Genomic DNA, 22,182 nt, shown 5'->3' on the forward strand with positions numbered 1-22,182 from the left:
ATAATGATAACAAAATTTTGTTTATATAAAGGGTAAACCGAAACCGGCCACATTGACGGTGGCCTCGCAAACGCGTTGCCGGACATATAAGAATTTTTACGCTCTCTTTTTGAAGGACCCTAATTTAAACTGGTTGGGAAATACTTTAGAGGGTAGCTGGTTCCATATAGAAGTGGTGCGTGGCAAAAACTGAAACACTCAGTTGTGGAGCGACGGACGTTGAGATGAATTAATAATAATTAAATTGTTTACATAACGGGGGGAATTGCGTATTCTGCCTTGACATCCGATGATTAAACTCAACTGCAGGTATCAATCCAAACTCAATGTCAATACTCCTTTGAACACTCTCCTGGTATAAGCATCGAATAAATATGTAACATCTACTTTCTAGAAACGTAGTTTCATGTAATATTGATAAGACGTATCCATCAACAAGTTATAATTGCTCTCTCAATGTAGATATGCTTCATTTAAGCTAGGCCACGTAACCTACGAACGAGACACGAAAAATAACGTATAGTCAGAGTTTTTTGACTAATTCTTCTTACAATTACTCCACTACAATTTTAAGGGTATCTGATTATATTATACATATCAATATAACGGGTTTAAGACAAAGCAATGGCGGGCAAACAAGCTGATGTTAAAAGAAACCCTCTACACTCACTGTCAGCGCGGGCTGCCGGCATTAACATAGTTCTATAAATCTTAGAAAGAAACAAAAAACTGTAGTTTATCGAGTAAGAACGAGTAGTACACTAGCTCGTATATTGTAGAACGAAATATATGAAAAAAATCATCTGTATTATCTTTATACGTACAGTTTAAATATTAAATATATTACAAACTAATTATTCAGAATATATTTATAATAACATTTTTTTCCATCTGGAAACCCTGCGTGTACTAAGCGTAACGTACTTCAGCTGGGCGCGTCCCTCCCGGGATAGCGAGCATGGAGCGATCAGTTCTCTCCCGGATATCATCCCGGTCGGACATATCTGGCGTTTGTTGCGCACCGCGAAACTTCTAAGGATTATATACATATAATGCCTTGAAGCGGTTTGTCAAGCCAATCGGAGATGTGAAGTGCGTCTTATGTGTTCGAACTTTTAATCGTGATTCTAATTCTCACGATCACTGGAATGAGGAATATCTTTTTAAATTACGATATGGGTAAATATTGGATTGTAAACATTCATGTGGTAGATTTTACGCCTTTGTGTTTGTGTTTATGTTTTCTTAGGAATATAGGTAATTCAACCACCTCTATAAAACACAAAAAAACTGTTTCATAAGTTATTACATTACATATATATCATATATCAATACCAAGTATCTTTCTCATTAAAAAACTCACTAACAGCTTCGTTTTTCACATCTCAAAAATATCATTTAAATTTATCGGAGTGACAGCAAAAGCTTTATATAAAATTTTAAGCGATCATCAATATTGAACGAGGCTTAATTAAATGATATGACTTATTTGAAATATTTTTTGGTTAAGGTAGTGTTATATTTATTAAATATAAAGAAAATTATTAGTTCATCCTAAATTTTAACTGATTCATCGATCTATTTTGACAAAAAGCTACTAGTATTTGTAGTTAATGTGTGCTTTGCAATTATTTTATAACAATAAAAACCAATTGTTACAAACCGTGTCCATAGCTGATTATGAATATTACTATTGCTACTTTTCTCTCTACGATTTCTTCCTATTCTTAGTTAATTTTATAATGTATTAAATAAGGCATTTCAAGCATAGCAATTATAATTTTATTATAATATATTGTGTTTCATAGGTATTTTGTAATCAAAAGGTCAACGTTGATTCATACATATAACTGTGTCCTCGCCTTAACTCAATAATTAACCATTAATCCACAATCTTGGATTGTTTTCAAGCTGAGATCAGACCGTGACAGTCGATCGATCTCCTATCTGCATCTCAATAATCAAACCATACGAAGACAATCCATTTTTGGCGTCGGATAGATAGCAATCTCTTCGCTCTTTACACTCATAGTTGATAGTCAATATAAACCAAATAAAGTAAATAAAACCGTACAAATAATAATTAAAAATTTATATGTCTATGTTTAAAACATATCAAAGAGCTTTTTAATTATTTTAAAAGATGGTGTAAGTTAAACACTTAAGGTAGGATATTGGAACAGTTGAACTGTCATTTTCATACAAAGGTCTATCCACATACACCGATCCGACCTACCATGGATAGCTTGTATCGACAGATGGCTATTAATATTATTTATTGACACACTTTTATCACTATTTGGATAAAGGTGTTTATCCCAAATGGTCAACAATGGATTGAAATAAGTTATTGGGTTTGGGCATAAGTGCTTCATCAAAGATGACCTTATTAGCCGAATGCAGCACTGATTACATCGCACGACCTCAGAGTTGAACAGAAATAGTCTAAAACTTGTCTTAAAACGTATTTATGTTAAATATTTAACTATATCTTATTTTATAAAATCACTTACAAATAAAGGAATTTTGAAAATTTTACGCCTCCTGAGGTATGTAGGATAAGGTAAAGGAAACCCTGTGTGAAAACTACAAACGCGTGAGTGAGGGGTGTTCCACAGTTTAAAATTAATTGGCTTTAAACATCTTAACTAAATTTTATGCATGAAAATCTTATTCTATGTAGAATAAAATTCTCGAAAAAATCACAATAAATTAAAACAGCCTTTACAATTAAATCGGCTGATTTCCGACTCTGTTGAAACGTGGAAACTTTTGTACTAATAGTTCCAGGGCTGAAAGAAAGTCACAAAAACCTTTGTTATCGATTCCATCTCTCATTTTCCTTAGTGCTTTCGAAGAGCCATTATTTCTATCATCTATTGTTGTCATTCAATGAATTGTTGGTTAGTGATGGCTATATTGGAATATTACAGAATGTTATCAAACGCAAAAACAGTATACGTCTATAATAATAATAGATTGACTTTACCGAATAATATATAAGTGTATTTTTGCACTTCTTGTCTACCTTATGTAATTTAATCCATGTTTTTTTTTCCTTTACTCACGGTTTAATATTTTTTTATTTTTTTTTGTAATGCAACGAAGTGTTAATAAATACTTAAATAAAATAAATAAGTAGAAATAATTAATTGTATCGTAAATATTTCAAATGATATAAAATGTTTATTTTTTTATTGAGTTCACGCCGGTAAATTACTTTCAAAGAATTTCAAGTTGAAATCAAAACCACCTAATGTTATGCTCACATATTGCATGTTGTGGTATTAAGCCCTAAGGGCACGTGAAGAGGCATGTTTCAGACGTGTCTGCATCGGATTTCTGTGCTTTTAACAGAAATTATTTTACTTGCTTTCAACTCTTGGTATATTATACAAACACTGCCGAGTAAAAAACAGGGCATATTTAAAGAAAACACTTTTTCAACGGATTGAAGCTATGTATTTATATTATTTATTTCACATAATTTAAAAATTTTCCGACGTTTCTCGTGCTTAACAGCGTGCGTGGTCACGGTGACTGAAGACAAAGGGATGTTGAATGTCAAAAAGTATCACAGCTGTAGAAACATTATTATCCGTTTAAAGAAAAACACTTTTAACGGATTATAGTTATGTATTATTGTATTTAAACTTATAATTATTTGTACATAATTTTAAATTTAAACCGACGTTTCGCGTGCTTTACAGCGTGCGTGGTCACGGTGATTATAAGTTTAAATACAATAATACATAACTATAATCCGTTAAAAGTGTTTTTCTTTAAATGTGTAAAAGTTATGTTAATAAATACTAATAAATATTATTATCCGTATTTAGTTACCCCGAGTTGATATCGACTAAATATATTATAAAGGGCATATTATACTTATAAATATTGTAATGGTAATCGTAATTAGTACATAAATTACGTTATCACGCAACATAAGATAGGCTTCGCCGAGTCTAGCTGAGATTCTCATCAAGCTGTGCAGCCGACCCTGCCTTTGCTTACACAGAGCTTTTCATTATCACAAAGTGAAACTCGGAAAAAAGAAAAGTCTTTGATTACTTAGCTGAATTATCTAAATCCTATAGCAAAGGATCTGTATTGTCATTGTAAAAATTGATTTACATTAACTTATTTGTAGCTGTAGTTGGTGATTGTAGTTTAATAATAGTTGGCGAAAATGAAATGAATTTTATAAAACCTTGAGTTTACTAAAAAATACCCATTACCTTACTTTTATAAATCTCGTCTTGTACATGTCCTCATATGCAATATTTCCATTTGGAAAATGAAATCAACCTCCTACTACCGATGTAGGGTGAAATCGAAATTGTATTTCATGCAAAGGAGTATACGGGTCATTTGTATTGTTTTTGATCAAACTTAGTTGGAACCTGACTTGGTAATGGAATTGGTTCTTGGTTAACACTTTGAGTAAGTTAGCAGTTAATTTAGTCCCCCGTACAATGTGACCAAGCAAATTTAACGTAAGCGACGTTACAAAATATCGATTAATACGGGGTTATCAATGTAATGTAACACAATAGATATAAGGGTTGCCTGGTCTATTGTTTTATATGTAATGTTAAAGAAGAAAGAAACCTAAACTAATATGTAACTAGTCTGGCCATTTCGTTATTTACACATTTCACCATTTTTTTCGTGTTCATTATCAAATAAGAATATCGAATAGGATGTTAAAGAAAATAGGAATGCAGTGATCGCCTTGCACAAAGAGGGTATGTACCTATCGTCGGTCATATTCCAGATATTTCAAATGCTTGGTATCACCCGTATATTCGTAGATCGTATTATCAACTGATACAACAAACAGCACTTCGTCTGTCGAAGACCGGAAAAGACCGGTCGCGTACTGTTACAAGGGTTTGGGCTGTTAAAGCTAGAATTCGTTAGGATCCAAACAATCTTTTCGCGAGAAATGAAGATTCCTGCTAGACTCTGTCGCGTATTATATAAACAAACCCTGAAAATCGGTGCTTATCGTCGATATACAAAACATGCCCTAAATTAATCTTTACAATTAGAGTGGATCGATTAAAATGCCTTCTATAAATTATATATGCAATATTAGGGTCATTAAAAATTATCATTTATTATTACATTACTTATAAAAAATATATTAATATTACTTCATAAAACTATATACAAAAAACCAACTGATATTTTCAAAATCGTTATAATAATAACGGAAATTACATTCAAAGTAACAATACGTTTAATACATTCAAGTACACAATACACATGTTTTCAATGCTCAATTCTTTACTAGATATAAAGACAACTTCGATATTAACTACGGACATACTTTCAGTACAACTCAGGAAACATTTCCTGTTGCTACTCCAGCTCACTTCCTCCACAATATTTATGAGCAGGCGCGCGTTCGTTATGGTCTGTCTTTATACAAAAAAAGAATATAATCGGCATTCATTACTGAAATAACTTTTTACAGAATTTCATTTATAGGCCAGATTAGTAATTAAAGTCACTACGTTAACGTAATTCAGTAGAATAATAAATAAAATAGAAATTATTATTAGCTTAGGGTCCTTCAAGAAAAGAGCGTGCCAATTCTTAAAAGGCCGGCAACGCACTCGCCAGCCCTCTGGCATTGAGAGTGTCCATGGGCGGCGGTATAACTTATCATCAGGTGAGCCTCCTGGCCGTTTGCCCCCTGTTCTATAAAAAAAAAGAATACTTAAAAACGTCGCCTTGTCATAACATAACTACGGTGTTTCTTTCCAGATTGCTAATGTATACACAAAAGATATGAGTTCGAGCCCACTACAAAGCTTAACAAGAATTGCTGAATGATAAATGATTTTCGAATCCTGTATTTGGGTCACGATTTTCTGACAAATTCGTGTTTGCGCATAAAATGTGTGTAATGTGTGCGATGTTCTCAACGTCTGAAACAAAACAGGCTTTCAAAACAAGTACCATACTATGTTGCATACTGAGAATCGTACACTTTACCACTATGCGTTTGTATGTAACGTAATTAAAATGTAAATACAGTTTTGCATTTAATTGGCAATTTGACGGTATAAAAAATATTGACTTTGAAAATCGATTATGAAAAATAATAGACCAGGGTTGCCAGGGATGCCTTTAACAATAATAAAAAGTGAAAAAAAAATTGTAAGATGAAAACCATTGGGCGATCTGAGGTCAGGAAAACGGTTTATCTCGATTTCCAGCAAAACTAAAAGCCATATGTTTAAAAGTCAAATGGCAAAGTTTTAGATAATAATATTCACCCGTCAAATTGTCAGCTTTTTTCAAAAATCTCTACTTTTCGACAGTAAGATATATAAAATATATGTAATCTTCTCAGAAAATAATAAGACATCGACAATATTTTGATTAAATTGTAGAATCTTCTATAATCTATCTAGTCTAATTAAGTTTCATTTGAACTAAATCAACAAAACAGAAAAATAACAAATTATGTATTTATTTAATTAGGAAACATAGCAAATACATCTCTATACAATAAAAAGTAAAAAAAATATTATATTAACACATTGGATATACCCACAAAAAGTTAAATTGATAAAAAATAAGATTCAAAGGAAATCAGTAGTTCTATGGTTTTTTTAATATGTAGGTTTTTTTGCAGAAAGATATTTCCAGAAACTCTAGTTATTCATTCGAAATAAATATATTTACAGTTATACGATGTAGTATTATTTAGGGCAAACTACGGATGCCACTCGCAAGCCTCAAATAGTTCCACTTGGAAGGCTATAGAACTAATATCTACGGTTAATCATACCGGTGAAACCAATTTTACGGTCAGCACGCTTCTGAAATAAGTTGGGAGGGCAATAGTTATAGTTGTTAGATTTTTGAACTTAATTTTGTAAAGTTTGGAGAAAGATTCACATTTGTGTATCTGTATTTAAAAGAAAAGAAAGTTGGATATAATTTTTGCGTATATTTGACTTTTTTTAAATCACAAATGCACTAAGATTATGTTTACTATAAATAGTAACAAATTATTCTTACATAATTATTTTACCAAAGCAATCAGTTTTAATTTGTCTTATCTCGAAGTTTTCATTCGATATTATAAATATCTGAGATTGTAGCAGTCGTAAAAATATAACAAAAAATTATCTCAGTCAAATAAAACAAAATTTATTTCAGTTTTTAAAGCGAACGCTTCACTGGAGCTTTTTGTACATGAATGACGGTATAAAATTTAATAGAAATAAAAAGATTCATAGAATGTGGTTTTAAATGAATTTAAAGGCCTTCATGTTTTAATTGATCGTTACATATACACGTACAGTAGAATTATATATATAAAGATGCAATGCAATGTGATGGTATTTCAATAAAATTATAAAAGACACCATAAACTTGCCATCGTAATAAAAGTCAAGATTATTTAATATTTTCTTTGACAATATGAATCCTGACAATAACAAACACAACAAAATTAGAGAAATCGATCCAGCCGTTCATGATGCCGTTGACCAAGGGAAATAGGGATTCATTTATATATATATATATATACAAATTAATTTAATAATTATATATATATATATATATATATAGCTAATTGAAATTTAATACTATACCTACAAAAGTCGTGTTTTAAAGAAGCTAAAACCACAGTTGGGGTAAGTTAAGCGTGGATGTAATGTAAAACGAAAGACGAAACGATTGTGATCGGTGAACAATCTCGAACCCGCGTGCTTCCGTTTCCGTTTCATGTTGCGTTTGACATTTTCACCGCCCGTAATAATGTCGGAAGCGTTCATGGTACGTAAATAACATATTAATAACATTAAATGCTGTAAATGAATAAGTAGCTTGATTTATAAACATTTTCCACTCATATAATAACAAATATTAAGGCACTTTATAGAAATTAAAAGATCAATCTTTTAATATAGTATGTGATTAAATTATTATCAAACGTCAAGTACAATAAACTTAATTATATTATAATACTAGCATACTCCTCCAAGCCATGCTGTGGCTAAGGTTTTTGTTATATTACATAGTAGTAAACTATTATTATTCAAGATCTAAGCTATCCTATCTCTTAAGTTGGACCAGACTGCTCACGGTGTGCCAATTTAATTTAAAATCGGTTTAGTAGTTTAGGAGTCCATCGCGGACAAACATCATGACAGGAGATTTATATATATTAAGATTATTATACACTTTTCTCCCATATAATTTTAGTTATCGTATGAAACATCGCATATTATATTCTATTCTTTATTTCACTCAAAGTTTTATGCATGCTGTGTTCGTGAGTATGGTACATAATATGTTTTTAGTCGTTTTACAAGATTGTAGCAAAATGTAATTGTAGCATTCCAAAAATATAATAGAGTTATTTAATATTGCTATTGAATATTCATATGAAGTGTTTATTCAAACATTTTACTTTAATTATTTAATAATAAGAGGGCTGGGCAAATCAAAGCAAAATATGAGGTTTTAATAAATGTATCTTTCATTAAGTTTTAAATCTTATTTATATTTTCCAACATAAATTTGGAACTAAAACAAAATTAATACATTTACACGCTAAATTGATCATTACATTTGTGTTGGTGAATAAAGATCCATATTTTATAAGGATCGAGATTATCATAATATTATAAATTAATTAATTTACTATATACGTTGTATTTTAAGCTTTAGACATACACAGAAATAAATTAAACACAGATGTCCTCATTGTTTTATTTCATTCCGTCACGAATACATTTCTGTTAACTTGGAAAGGAGATTGGAAAGAGCGAAATAAATGAGCGGAAGTTTTTATGTCATTTCGTTGTAATTTTCTGTTACTTTCTGGTTCTTAATAGCACTGTTAATTGTATTATAACATTGGCTAACAAAGACCCGAGATCAAAATACTTGGTGTCCCCATACTCTACGTGGGTAACACTGAAATCGTTTAGAACTGGCCTGACTGTAAAATTTTGTTTGAATTTCAATTTTAGAACTCTTTGATAACCTAATGTACTATACATATTGTATTCATATATATTTTGTTTTTGTGAATTGGCGGCAAATCTAAGTGTTGTTACATGTGAAAATGAACCTAACGCGAGAAAATTTTCGGTTAATGATTTATTATGACTTTCGTTGTGGGCTTACCCAACAACAAAGATATGATTGGCTGTGTTTAGCTTTTTTTAATGAAGCGACATCTGGTGCCACTATTTTCAATTTGTCTAATGAGTTTAAGTGTATTCAGTGTAAGGACGTAGCAATCGCAATGACGATCCGCGTGAGAAACGTCCATTAACAGCGACTACCGAAGATAACATCAGTGCTGTGCGCGGCATGATAGAGGAAAATACGAGGGTGACCTCTAAATCAGCAGATACGGGCAAGCCTTGGCATCGGTATGAGTCAAGTTCAAAAAATATTACACGAACATTTAGGAAGCGTGGTACCAGATATATACCCCATACTTTAACCGACGACCAGAAACATGTGCACATATTGCTACGAACCCGAAACCAAAAGACAAAAGCTCAGCTCACTATGTTTTTACCTTTCCTGATCATACCTATAAAACCGCATATGGCGTTCTTGCCGGCAACGAACAGTTTTACTAATACTATTTATTTTTATATAAGAAGTTCCGTAGCCCGGAACTTGTCAATGACAAAGACGTTAGTTTTATTTCAATTGTAAATTATCTGTAACTCCGAGTGAGTAACTGCAATTTGTGCCTGGCATTCATCATCGCTGGGTACTCCCTTATATCAGAAACGTGAATTGAATTTGACATACAACATACAATTGTATGAATTTCCGTTTGCACTCTCACTGCAATGCTGGAAAAGTCCCTAGGATCTTAGTTAATTTAAATTAAATAGAAAAGTTCGTTTTATTTATTTGTTTGTTATTTTTACATAATCCATCCCGGCAAAATAATCATTTTATGATTAATTTTAAGTAATTTAAAAACCACTTGATGTTTTTCTGCGTTATTTATTGATAATGTTAAATATATTATCAACCTTATATATTCCACTGATAAAATAATTACATACCTACAAAAATTGGTTATCACATAGTACCTACCGATTATCATCAATACATACATAGGTTTACAAATTCTTATCGCATCCAGCAATCTTATTTTTATTTACTAAAATTGATTAAATACATTTTAATGATAATAAATAAATTACTTATATAATTATTATTTTACACTACTAAAGTAGCATTATTTACCTAATCCTTTTTTACCAATGATTGTAGTTAAAAATAACGTGTTTCAGAAACGGTTTTCCTAGATTGTATCAGTAATTTAACAGGCTTTCGCCTTTTTCCAAGCATTTTATTCCGGCCTAATGTACTATATCGCGTTCAACTCTCCCTTGAGACCAATAAGTAAGTATTTTTACCTAAATGGAAACTCTGAACTGTTATTTACAAGTCTTTGAAGTAAATTCAACAATTAAATGTTACTTGATATCAATATTTCGTGACTTTTAAACGGATGTTACTTTTACAAATACATTGTAGTATAAAACAAGAATATTAAAATATTTCGTAAAAGTTTTTCATTTGTATCGGACGGAATACACAGAAAAATGATATTTTTAGCTATATATCGAAAGTAATAATTATCGGTCCCCAATATGGCGCTTCGACTGAGGACCGATAAGTGGATGATCCACAGATTCCCATTTTATTCCTACACTAGAAGTTTCTCTTCAATGATGATGAGATTTTCTATTCCTCTATTCTTCAAAGGTTGAAAGCTTTGTCGTGCATAGTTCCAACGTTGTAGAATAAAGCGACAGGCAACATTGATTTTTCTGAAATGGAGATGGTGTTGCTTAGCCTTAGTAGTTTCTCCGATCAGTTAATCGGCCACAAAAATGTAGCCCGGGTCTAACAGTTTAAAACAAAAGTTAGTAGTAGTTAGTTTATATCAAATTAACAAGCCTTAACTACATAAGAGTAACATATATTTTAAACACAAAATACTAAACATTTTATATAAAATTATTCTGCAACACAGCACGCTGATTGTGCTGAAGATAGCAACTCAGTCCACTTTAGACATTCAAAGCTGCATTTACTGTGCATTTGTATGCGTTCAACACGACTTACGAGCCACAAAGACTGTTTTAAATGTCTAACCCGGGGGCGTGAAGTAATGGGTAACATTTTCAGGCTCAATATTGTTGATGTAACACCCGATTTTTTTTCAATGGAAAGTTAAACAAAGTCAATTTTAAAATCCCAATTTCGCAATTGTGAAACAACTTTTTTGTTTTGTTTGAATAACTGATATCAAAAAGTTAAATACATGCACACTTTTGAAACGAACCAATTTTCGGTGTTAATATTATTGATGTAAGACCGGATTTTTTTCTATGGAAAGTTAAACAAAGTCAATTTTAAAATCCCGATTTCGCAATTGTGAAACAACTTTTTTGTTTGGTTTGAAGAAACTGAAAGCAAGAAGTACATGTACATTTTTGAAACGAACCAATTTGTAAAAAATACTTACTATATCCAAATATATTAATACATGAATAACTTGTACGTAGATGAAAAAAAATAATTCACCTTGAAAAAATAATTTGTAATAAAGTATTTAATATGTTAATAGAAATCTATTGTTATATTATACTTTACATGTGTAACTCGTCCTTGTCATTTTATAATTTGAAACAGTCTTATGCCTACTAATAAAATTTTAATTTAAGGGACTAGGTTAATAAAAATCAATTATACAACAGAATGTGTTTTTTTGTGGCTTTTTGAAGTTGGTTAAACTGGTTTATTTATTGTAGTTTCTGTCTTCTTCGATGAAATGCCACTTCTATCTACTTCCACTCTTTAATTGTTAGAGAATTATCACTAAATAAATTCAAAGCCCTCGTTAAAAGTAAATTAATTAATAAAGCTTTTTATAAATGTGACGTATACTGAAATGATCTAATCCTTGGGATTGATTTGCTCCAGTTCAAACAATTTGTATTAAAAATTAGCGATTGAAAAGAGTGGCGGAAAGTTTCTTGCCAGTTCCTCTTACCCGCTCTACGCCCTTGACTTGTGAACTGGTAGTAAATGTAAATTTACAAATAATTTAATTTGTTTTTTTGTTTGTTCACTTCTTTACCTATATGAATAAAGATATTTTGAGTTTTGAGTTTTTCTTTACCTATAAATATTGTACATATTTACAGATGTCTTGGAAATGTCGCTTTAGTGTAATCTGCGGATACCACCGCTGAAATTGCTAACGTCTTACTCTCTGGACGCGAAGCCTTTGTCAACATGGCGGTTGTGATAAGTGAGTATTGTTTTATTAGAACAGCGGGCAAGGGTTGACTCGGACTCATCCGATGTTATGTGTGTTTTTTATGATACCGCTCATTAGTATTAATATTATTGATAAATAATGCTTTATGTATACACATTTGGGAGACAAACTTTAACAAAGTCATGTAAGAAATTTCTACTAACAATACAATATAAATAAAATCCTTCAAAATAGCATTTTAACGATACAAACAAAATGTATAACGAAAGAGACTTGTAAGTAACAATTGGTACTTAAATTACAAAAACAATCTTAAAACTGTTTTTGAAATTTGTATTACACGTTACGAAAAAAGTTCTCTTTATTAACACACACACACTTTATCAAACATTTTTTAATTATTCACACGACGTTAATTATTTTGATACCATTTTGGCAAATAGACTTTTTCTATTTCTATTGAAATGACATTTTTTTTAAACTTTAAGTTAAAACTGTATTTAAGTAATAAGATGTTTTAGTTTATAAACACGTTCTATTATATGATAATACGATGAAAATTTATGAAAATATTCTGGACACGTAAAACTGAGATTTTTCATTTTGCCGTAATCCGTTTGCATAAAGTGAAGCGGTAGGTATCCTCAGTTTATATTTCCTATAGAACTAAAGCCAAGAGTCTTAGTTCTTAATAGAGAGATTATTTCACACCTTTCATTGTTGTGTTCTTATTACATTTGTTTCACCTTGAACATAAATAACGTATATCCCCTCGCCTCCATAACCGAGCGTTGTTCAACGGTGTTTTTGCCACGCACCACCACTATTTGGGACCTGCTACCCACTGACCACTAACTGTATTTCCTAACCAATTCAATTTAACAGAAAATGTTTAAGAAAACAGATGAAGCATCAATGTTTCGTGTACGTAATAAGTCTAATGCTATTTGAATATCACAGGCCGAATATACCTCCATACGGGCGCTGTGCTGGCGTTGGCTGGCAGCGCCGCAGGCAGAGTTGCCGGGAAAATGGGCGGATACTCTAACAAAATGGGAGGTAAGCATTTTCATTTAAAGAATAACTTTGTATGTCAGGTAATTAATAAATACACCATTTAGAAGCACTAATGGCTTCATTTATCTAAATTTATCAACTATTGATTAATAGTCAAAGCACTTATCTGAGTCCAATCGCTAATTTATTCTAATGTATACTGTATATCGTGGATTTCCGAATCATGATAAAAGCATGTGACCTTGACTAATCTACAGCGTATATTCGCCATGCACATCTCGCATGCGCGAATGAGCAGTGTTAGCCTAGTGGCTTCAGCGTGCGACTCTCATCCCTGAGGTTGTAGGTTCGATCCCCAGCTGTGCACCAATGGACTTTCTTTCTTCGTGCGCATTTAATATTGTAATTTAAATAGAAAGGTGAAGGATACTAAAAGTAGACGGCGTGCGTCAGGCGCAGCAGGCTGATGAGTTTATGAAGTAGGTACTTGCCTATAAGATTAACAAATTATTATGAAACAGATACCGAAATCTGATGCTCAGGCCTAAAAAGGTTGTAACGCCACTGATTTTTCTTATTTTACATGAAAATACTAAAGGAAATAGTTTCCTTTAACATATTATTATATTAATACAAAGACGCAAGTTATTTGCGCGGTATCAATTTATACACGAAATAAATTTAAAACGAATTTTATTCGAGCCGTTTTTCCGCCGTTTTTTTAAATTAAATAATTAATGTAAACATTAAAAGCACTAATATAATGTAGTTAGTATGCGTTAAGCGTATAGAGCATAGGCTTAACGCATACTAATGTGCAAATAAAACTCAACACAGTTTTTTTTATTTCTAGTCTTGGGTTCTTAATTACTTCTCTAATTTGAACAAAAAATATTGTTAACGAATTACTTTCAACCAATATTAATTTGAAGATTCTCTTGTCACAAATTAACTTGAAAACAAAACAGCATCACTGATAATAATATATAGGTCAGCCACACCACTACATATACTTTCATAATGTTTTTTTTTACTCTTACAGGAAAGTCAACAAGTGGCATCAATGAAGAGATAATTTGGATTAGTATAAGTATGGCGATCGCAATTGCTGTGTTAATTGCAATCGCCCTTTGTTACATTCTTAAAGAAAAGTGCACTAAGCGACAGGCTTACAAGGAACAATCATGACGATATAAGGAGGAGTTCGCTCGACACGCTCTAGGCAACTCCTTTGAAGATCACGAATTCCCAGCGTATACACTTTACCCTCAGTACTCACCAGATGGCACTGAATACTATTATAATTTCCATCGCTTCTCATACCTTAAAAACACAACGAATCTGCCCCCCAAAAATTATACCAAAAGTGGACACGAAGAAATTTATATAAACGCATAGATAATAAAAACATTGTCTTAATTATTATTTTAAAGTAGCTATTAGATTAGATTAGATAGTAGTGTTAGATTGTATATAAAATTAGACCAATGGGAAAAAAGAATTTATAAATATTGTGTAATCCTATTGTAGATACAGCAAATGTATAAACTGTGATAAAGAAATGGAAAGCGGGGTCAAAGATTATTAACATAACGTTCATTTCTATTTCTTAATATCGCTTCCGTTACCCTTACTGTAACTGCCGAGTAACGTTTGGAATGTAAAATTAAAAATATTGGCTTTTGACTATAAACTTAAAACTGATGTAAGCTGGTAGATAAGAGTTAATTCTAATAGTCAAACCTGTATATATGTAACAAAGAGTAAAAAGCTCAATCTTATTATATTATAATTATGATTAACCAGAGATTTCTTATCGTATCTGCGACCGTCGTCTGTAACTTTGACCAGGACCCTTTCCTGTTAGAAAAAATGTCTGAATACTTCTGTTTGTTTTCGCGCGATGAGCTATGTTCATTACAGAGAGAGATGTATATTATCTTATCCATTGTTAAGTTGATATAAACTTGGATTTTATACTTTAATGATTCATTTCAATACCTAAGGTAGGTATAACATAGCGTTGTCGATTAATTGGATCAAGCAAATATACGAATATTATTCTTGATAATAATAATAATATTGTCTACTCTATGTACTCTAATTCAATTGCAGTAAAGTGTCATCATTTCCTTAACATTATACTTTTGAAGTTGACCTTCGCAGTACTGTGTCATTAATTTCTCAATTTTTGTCATTATTAAAATATAGGCTTTGTTAATTTTACGTCTTGTGCAGTTGTAAATGAAATGTTATTGTTATTGTAAATATTTTGTACATACATAAATAAAATACAAAATGTAGTTTTAATATATTTATTGCTTGTCTATACTTATAAATAGAACTTAAGGATAGCGTACTTTAAGACATATCAAATAGCTTTTTAATAATTTAAAAAACTGCATACAAAGGTGTTTCCAAATACACCGATCCGTTCGATAATATGGATAGCTTGTATCGTCAGATGGCTATTATAATCCGTCGATTGGTTATAGGCACACTTTTACAAATATTTGGATTAAGATGTCTATCTCAGATGGCCAAAAATGGGTTGAAATGGGTTATTGGGTTTTGGCGTAAGATATAACGTTAATAACGTTTTAATCCTATTAATAAACCAAATTAGTATTCTTTGGATCTTTAAATATAGGTACTAATTATATAAATATGTAAAGTTTGTGAGGATTTTATGTCTGGAAATATTTGGCTATAGGTATATTAGGGCAAAAAATTAAAAATACTTTTTCGTGGTAATCGTGTTTGCAAAGGTTTTACGTAAAACAAATAATAGTACTAAAACGTTTCTTACGAACGACACATATGATTGAATCCTAGGGAAAAACGATGAACTCTATCAAAAAAATAGTATATTAACTTAGGCGGAACCTTTATTTACTACCTATTCTAGAATATTATTTTAACAACTGAATCGTTATAAATTTGGTTACACAGTTTTGTTAAAGTTTTTCATAATACAACATGACTCTTCTGTGCACGGTCTGTTACTCTATGTGTGTGTGTATACATAAAGTCTGGATATTTGCACCTTCTATAACTCGAAAACGATTTTATGAATAAAAAAATTAAAAAATATAAAAGGAAGTCTAAACAGTAAATGTAGAAAAATAAGAACTAAATGGAACAAATAGGCAACAACAGAACAACTTCGACTTTTCTTTAGAATTTCCCTATTTCCAACGTTATAGAAAAGAAATAAGTAAACTTATAAAAATAAAAAGCAACCTTTTATGTTGTCAATATCCCTTATCTGGGAATTTTAAACCCATTCAGTTTAATACTGATTTCAAATGATTTTTCACTACTTCTTTATATACAATTATCAATTTTGTTATAGTAAGAAATACTACATTTTTGTTTATATGTTGTAAACTAATGGGTCATGGGAAAATGGTAAAAGGTATTTGTTGAAAAATTTATGAAGTGGCCAAAACTTGTTCGCGGAAACAATTAACAAAAATTGATATATTTCAAGTAATCTATTGTATCTATGCACGCACTTTTCTAATTTATTTGATATCATAATTTAGATTGATAAATATCCTTATCATATGTTATAAATATCGAGATTTTTTTAGAATTAGATGACTTGTCATATATCTGTTAATGAAAATGGCAAATTCAAAACAAAAGTATTTTCTCATTATATCTATTTTGTTATGTGTATTAGAACACGAAGCTAAATGTGAAAATGATATTTACTCAAACCTTATTGATAATCCCATTTTCAAGAAATTGGCAATTAAAGATCATGAATCCACATTGGAATCACAGTTGAAGCAATCTGCACAATTATGGTCGCAGAGCATTTCAAATCAAAATGAAGACATCTCTTTGAATATAACACAATTGATAAAGAAAAATAACTTCCCCGTCGAAGAATATACAGTAACCACGTCTGATGGGTATGAGTTAAAATTATTTAGAATTCCGGGTAACGGTCCAGTAGTATTTTTGATGCATGGAGCACTTTGTTCGGCTGATGACTGGATATCACCCGGTGTAGACAGTGGTATTGGTTTTCTATTAGCAGCACAGGGCTACGACGTATGGATGGGTAATAACCGAGGAAATAAGTATTCAAGAATGAACATCAATATAAGTCCATCGGACAAAAAGTTCTGGGATTACAGTTTCCATGAAATAGGATACTACGATTTACCAGCAATGATCGATTTTGTGCTTGAGAAAACTAGTAAACCGTCACTAACATTCGTCGGACATTCACAAGGAACATCTGTATTTTACGTCCTTACTTCTTTGCGGCCTGAATACAATCAGAAAGTGAATCTTATGTTGGCTTTATCTTCAGTGGCATGGATGTCTAATGTCGTAAGTCCTCCAATCCGTTTAGTGGGTCTACTTAACAAACAACTCGAGTCTGTGTCATCTGCTTTGGGCATAAATGAATTGCTTGGAGATACACCTACACTGCGGTTTTTACAGCGTGTTTTCTGTGGCGACAATCTGACAGCCTTTATATTCTGCCAACACTTTACAGCTATTCTCGGTGGATTTAATTACAATCAAACAAATTATGAAAACTTACCAGTTATTTATAACAAATTCCCAGCGGGGGCCTCAGTGAAACAGTTTGTTCATTACGGGCAATTGGTAGAATCAGGGGAATTCAGGCAGTACGACTATGGAATTCGAAACATTGAGAAATATGGATCTCTTGCACCTCCATCGTACCCTGTAGAAAAAATCACCACCCCGATAGCCATTTTATATAGCAATGGAGACTGGTTGGCGTCTCTTACTGATATTTTAATTTTTATTTCTAAGCTCCCCAACTTAGCAGACTTCTATTTTATACCAGAAAATGATTTCAGTCACTTTGATTTTATTTATGGAAAAGATACTAAAGGCGTGGTGCTCCCGAGAATGCTAAGAATGATTAATATGTATGGACAATGAATAATTAACGACACGGAAGGTGTTTATATTGACATATTTATAGTAAACAAATAAAAAATGTTTTTATATTGTTTTATTCTCATTTAAACCATCATACTAATGAAAAATATGACTTTTCTTAATGCACTTATGCAAGTGTTCGAACTTATTCTGACTAGCTTAATTTTATAAGCAACGGAAGCTGCTAGTATTGCAGAACTCAGTACCAACTTTGATGATTAAATAATACAATTTAATATTCCGTCATTCACATAATATGACTTTAATTAAAGTACCTATGGGAAGCCAAAGCAAAAACAAAGCAGGCTGGATAAGTTTAAAGTTAAATCTAACAAATTATTCCGTTAAAAACTGTATTTCCAACATCTACCTATTACGTAACGTAATTATATGAATATGTCTACACTGTAATTATTTTCCATTTTGTTAAGCTGGAAAGCAGAAAACTTATCAACCTTAATTTAATGAAAATGCAAATATTACGTTACAGCTAGGTATTAGGTATTATGTAGGTGGGCTCAATTTCCGCAACTAGACTCGAAATTGTTTTGCGTAAAGCCCTGGCTACTCAAGCCAGCCCAGCTCCTTCCAGAAGCACAGAAGTCTCCTGGACACTTCACAGGCTTCTCGGAGCGACCTCACTGTTCCTAGGAATTTTCGTACGTTGTTTAGCCACAGCCTCGCAATCGAGGAGTACGTGGGTGAATGATTCCTCTGCGCTGAAACAGCCTCTGCACATGGGGCTGTCTGTCGCGCCTAGGACAAATAGATGTTTATTCAGGAGACAATGGCCCGTAATTATAATAAGTATATGTATTATTATTACAGCTAAATTCGCCGTATTACTATAGTAATAGCCATATTACAGCTAAATAGGATTCGTAAAAAATAGAATCGACCCGGAATTATAATAAGTTATTAAAATATACCTAAATATTCTTCCTTCTGAGTGACCAATATTGCTCAACCAATATGGTTACAAATAATGTAGCTCGGTAATTGTATCACAAAGAACGGTTCGGTGGCCGTCGATATGTAATCTTATACTAAAATAAGTCCTGAGTGTGAGTACATACCTCAATGTATTGCTCCTTAAAGGCTTAAAGCTAAAGGCACAAAATGACGTCAGCCGTGAGGATGGAGAAATTGTTAGTTTTGGGAACAAGAGAGGTTAGACTGATGTTGAACTTGCCTTACAATAATAGTTCATGCACAAAAACACTCACTATAAGTTTTAATGGAGGACGTAACTATTAGCAAAAAAAGCACAAAAAACACTATATATAATATTGCATCTAACTTTACGCAACGAATGCTCAACCACGACTCATTAGAACTGCGTATGCGCGGATCATCCGAGTTAAAATATTTTTGGGACCACCCTCACGACCCTCAATTAATTTTATAAACTAAAAATGATTCAATTCCGAACAGTAAATAAAATGATTGTTACTGTAATGAATTTAAGATTACTTATTATTATTTTACAAATTTATAATTTTAAAACACGTTTATTTTTAAATAATATTTATATTCAATTTAGAAACTACTTTATTTGATGGTTGTACTTGATTCACGATTTTACGAATTTATGATAATATGTTATTATTTTACAATTTTATTATAATTATAATTAATATTTCTAATTTACAGTATAGATTATTTGATGGTTGTATTTGTTTCACATGTTTTACTCGATGTAAGTAAGTTGATTGATTCGATACCGACAGTTACGAACAGAATGACGAGTCGTCTTAAAACGATCTAAAATAAGTGAGGGTATTCGGACCGATCCGCTTGACCAAGACGGACGTTAAATTGTAAGCTGTGTGGTTGTTTAAGGATAAGAAGTGTTGGAAATATACTTAATTATTGTTGTAACAAGCCAGGCGTTTATTATTATACACCGAGAATCGAATAGAGAGAATTCATCGCATTACGAACTTTAAAACTTTTGTTATTTTACTTGAAACTGGCATAAAGTTATAACTATTGATATATACAAAATAACTGTTGTTATTTTTTTAATTGAAGTCTTCGGTAATAGGGCAAGGGCATTTTGGCCTGTCTGGTTCTTTATGTTCTTTTATGTTCAAGAAAATGGCATCGTGTAAATGAGCCTTTATTGTTAATATTGTTACTAAAAGTGGTGCGCCGTAATTCGCTGGTAAATCACCACTGGTATAGGTAATTTCACTAGTGGGCCATGGGGTAGTCACATCACAACGATGCCAACCAATTTATGTTTTTGCTAGACTTGTCGCTACCGTTGTTTTAACTTTGTCAAAAAATAGAATAAAAAATGGACTGGATGAATGCATTCGTAGTCTAATAGACCCCATATAACGAATACGGACTGTAACTTATTGGCCTCTTGATGCTAATGACAGATTTGATGTGCTGCGCGGAGCTACGTGCCTATTGATACTTCATGTTGTAGTTCTTAATTAACTTTTTGTTTTTAAAACAATCGTAAAAAAATACAACTCCTTTTTATATCTTTATTCATGTTAAATCATTAATATTACCCAAAATTTACATAAACTTTAATGTGCATTTGATGTAAAAACACTACAATCGGCACAATACTGTAATAAAATTTATGGCATACATTTAAATCTTAATAAATCAGTGAAAATTTTTTATTAATCTTAATATATTTGCTAATAATAAATTCTTCGTATCAACAGCATAAACAAAATCAAAGTGAGAAAAATGTTCATCGTCTACTCGGTGAAATTCCACTAAATTCGGTAAGCGGGATTTTAAAATTTTTGCATCACTAACGTCAGAAAGCCAATCGCCTTCCCCATAGAAAAGTGCGACTGGTGCTGTTATTTTTTCTACAGGATAAGACGGAGGTAATAATGATCCATATTTTTCAATGTTTTTCACTCCATAATCAAATTGTCTAAAATGACCAGATAGCACTAATTGTCCAAAATGCTGTATTTGCTTAAACGATGAACCCGATGGAAAATGATTGTAAATCACGGGTAACTGTTCATAATTCGTTTGATTATAATTAAAACCACCGACGATAAAAATCAGATGTTGACAAATAGTAAACGCCCACATTACATCACCGCAAAACGTCTTCTGTAACCCACGCAGAACAGGTGAATCTTGAAATAATTCAACCACGCCTAAACCCTTTGCCAGAAATACTAGTTCCTCAAAAAATAGCTTTAAAATATTAACTACGGGACTTTTTATGTGTGACATCCATGCGACAGGTGATAATGCTATCATTAAGGTTATTTTTTTATTATACTCGGGCCTTAAAGAACACATGATAAAAAAGGCTGTGGTTCCTTGTGAATGGGCAATGTATATTAATGAGGATTTGTTTGTTTTTTTGAGTACAAAATCAATCGTTGCTGGTAAGTCAATCATACCCATTTCGTGGAAACTAAAATCCCAGAATTTATTGTCTGATGGGTCAATATAAATGTTAGATCTTGAATGTTTATTTCCTCTTGCATTACCCATCCATACATCATAGCCCAGCTGTGCTAGAAGATATGCCAGTCCGCTTTCCACTCCACCAGATATCCAGTCATCTGCGCTACTTATCAGACCATGCATAAGGAAGACAACTTCCCCATTTCCTGGGATCCTGAATAGTTTTAATACATATCCATCTGACGTGATAACCTCATACACTTCAACACTATACTTATATTTTGTTATCAACTGGGTTATATTCAAATGAATATCATTATTTTTGTTTCCTTCTTTTCGTAATTGCTGCTCAATTATATTATAATGCTTTTCGTTTTTATTTTTTGGCAAAGTATTGAGGAAATCTTCTATAATGTCACGTATTGATTTTGTTTTACATGTACTATATCTTATCTGCACACATAAAATAAAAAATAATACTAAACTGAGACCTCTTAGTTTAACCATTGCAACGTTAA

General features: G+C 31.8%; 3 protein-coding genes across 4 annotated transcripts; 2 read left to right on the top strand and 1 right to left on the bottom strand.

Annotated features, from left to right (window-relative positions):
* Positions 1–986: 986 nt before the first annotated feature.
* LOC111002846 lies at positions 987–14,755 on the top strand. Of its 2 annotated transcripts, none has more exons than XM_045629182.1 (4): positions 987–1,193; positions 12,228–12,334; positions 13,265–13,363; positions 14,364–14,755. In XM_045629182.1, the coding sequence occupies exons 2-4, from the start codon at positions 12,319–12,321 to the stop codon at positions 14,507–14,509; spliced, it is 261 nt and encodes an 86-aa protein (XP_045485138.1). In that variant the 5' UTR covers positions 987–1,193; positions 12,228–12,318; the 3' UTR covers positions 14,510–14,755. The 2 variants fall into 2 exon arrangements, with proteins under 2 accessions (XP_045485138.1, XP_045485137.1); XM_045629181.1 differs by having other exon boundaries at positions 987–1,179.
* Positions 14,756–16,918: 2,163 nt separating this feature from the next.
* LOC111002847 (lipase 3) lies at positions 16,919–18,324 on the top strand. Its single transcript, XM_022273106.2, has one exon. It carries the CDS (start codon positions 16,946–16,948, stop codon positions 18,257–18,259), a length of 1,314 nt encoding a protein of 437 aa, XP_022128798.2. The 5' UTR covers positions 16,919–16,945; the 3' UTR covers positions 18,260–18,324.
* Positions 18,325–20,805: 2,481 nt separating this feature from the next.
* Positions 20,806–22,182, bottom strand: LOC123689410 (lipase 3-like). The gene is made up of 2 exons (XM_045629292.1): positions 20,948–22,182; positions 20,806–20,847 (listed from the first exon to the last, which is right to left on the bottom strand). The coding sequence occupies exons 1-2, from the start codon at positions 22,169–22,171 to the stop codon at positions 20,806–20,808; spliced, it is 1,266 nt and encodes a 421-aa protein (XP_045485248.1). The 5' UTR covers positions 22,172–22,182.

This window comes from Pieris rapae, chromosome 8, assembly GCF_905147795.1.
Source record: "Pieris rapae chromosome 8, ilPieRapa1.1, whole genome shotgun sequence".
Lineage (NCBI taxonomy): Eukaryota > Metazoa > Arthropoda > Insecta > Lepidoptera > Pieridae > Pieris > Pieris rapae.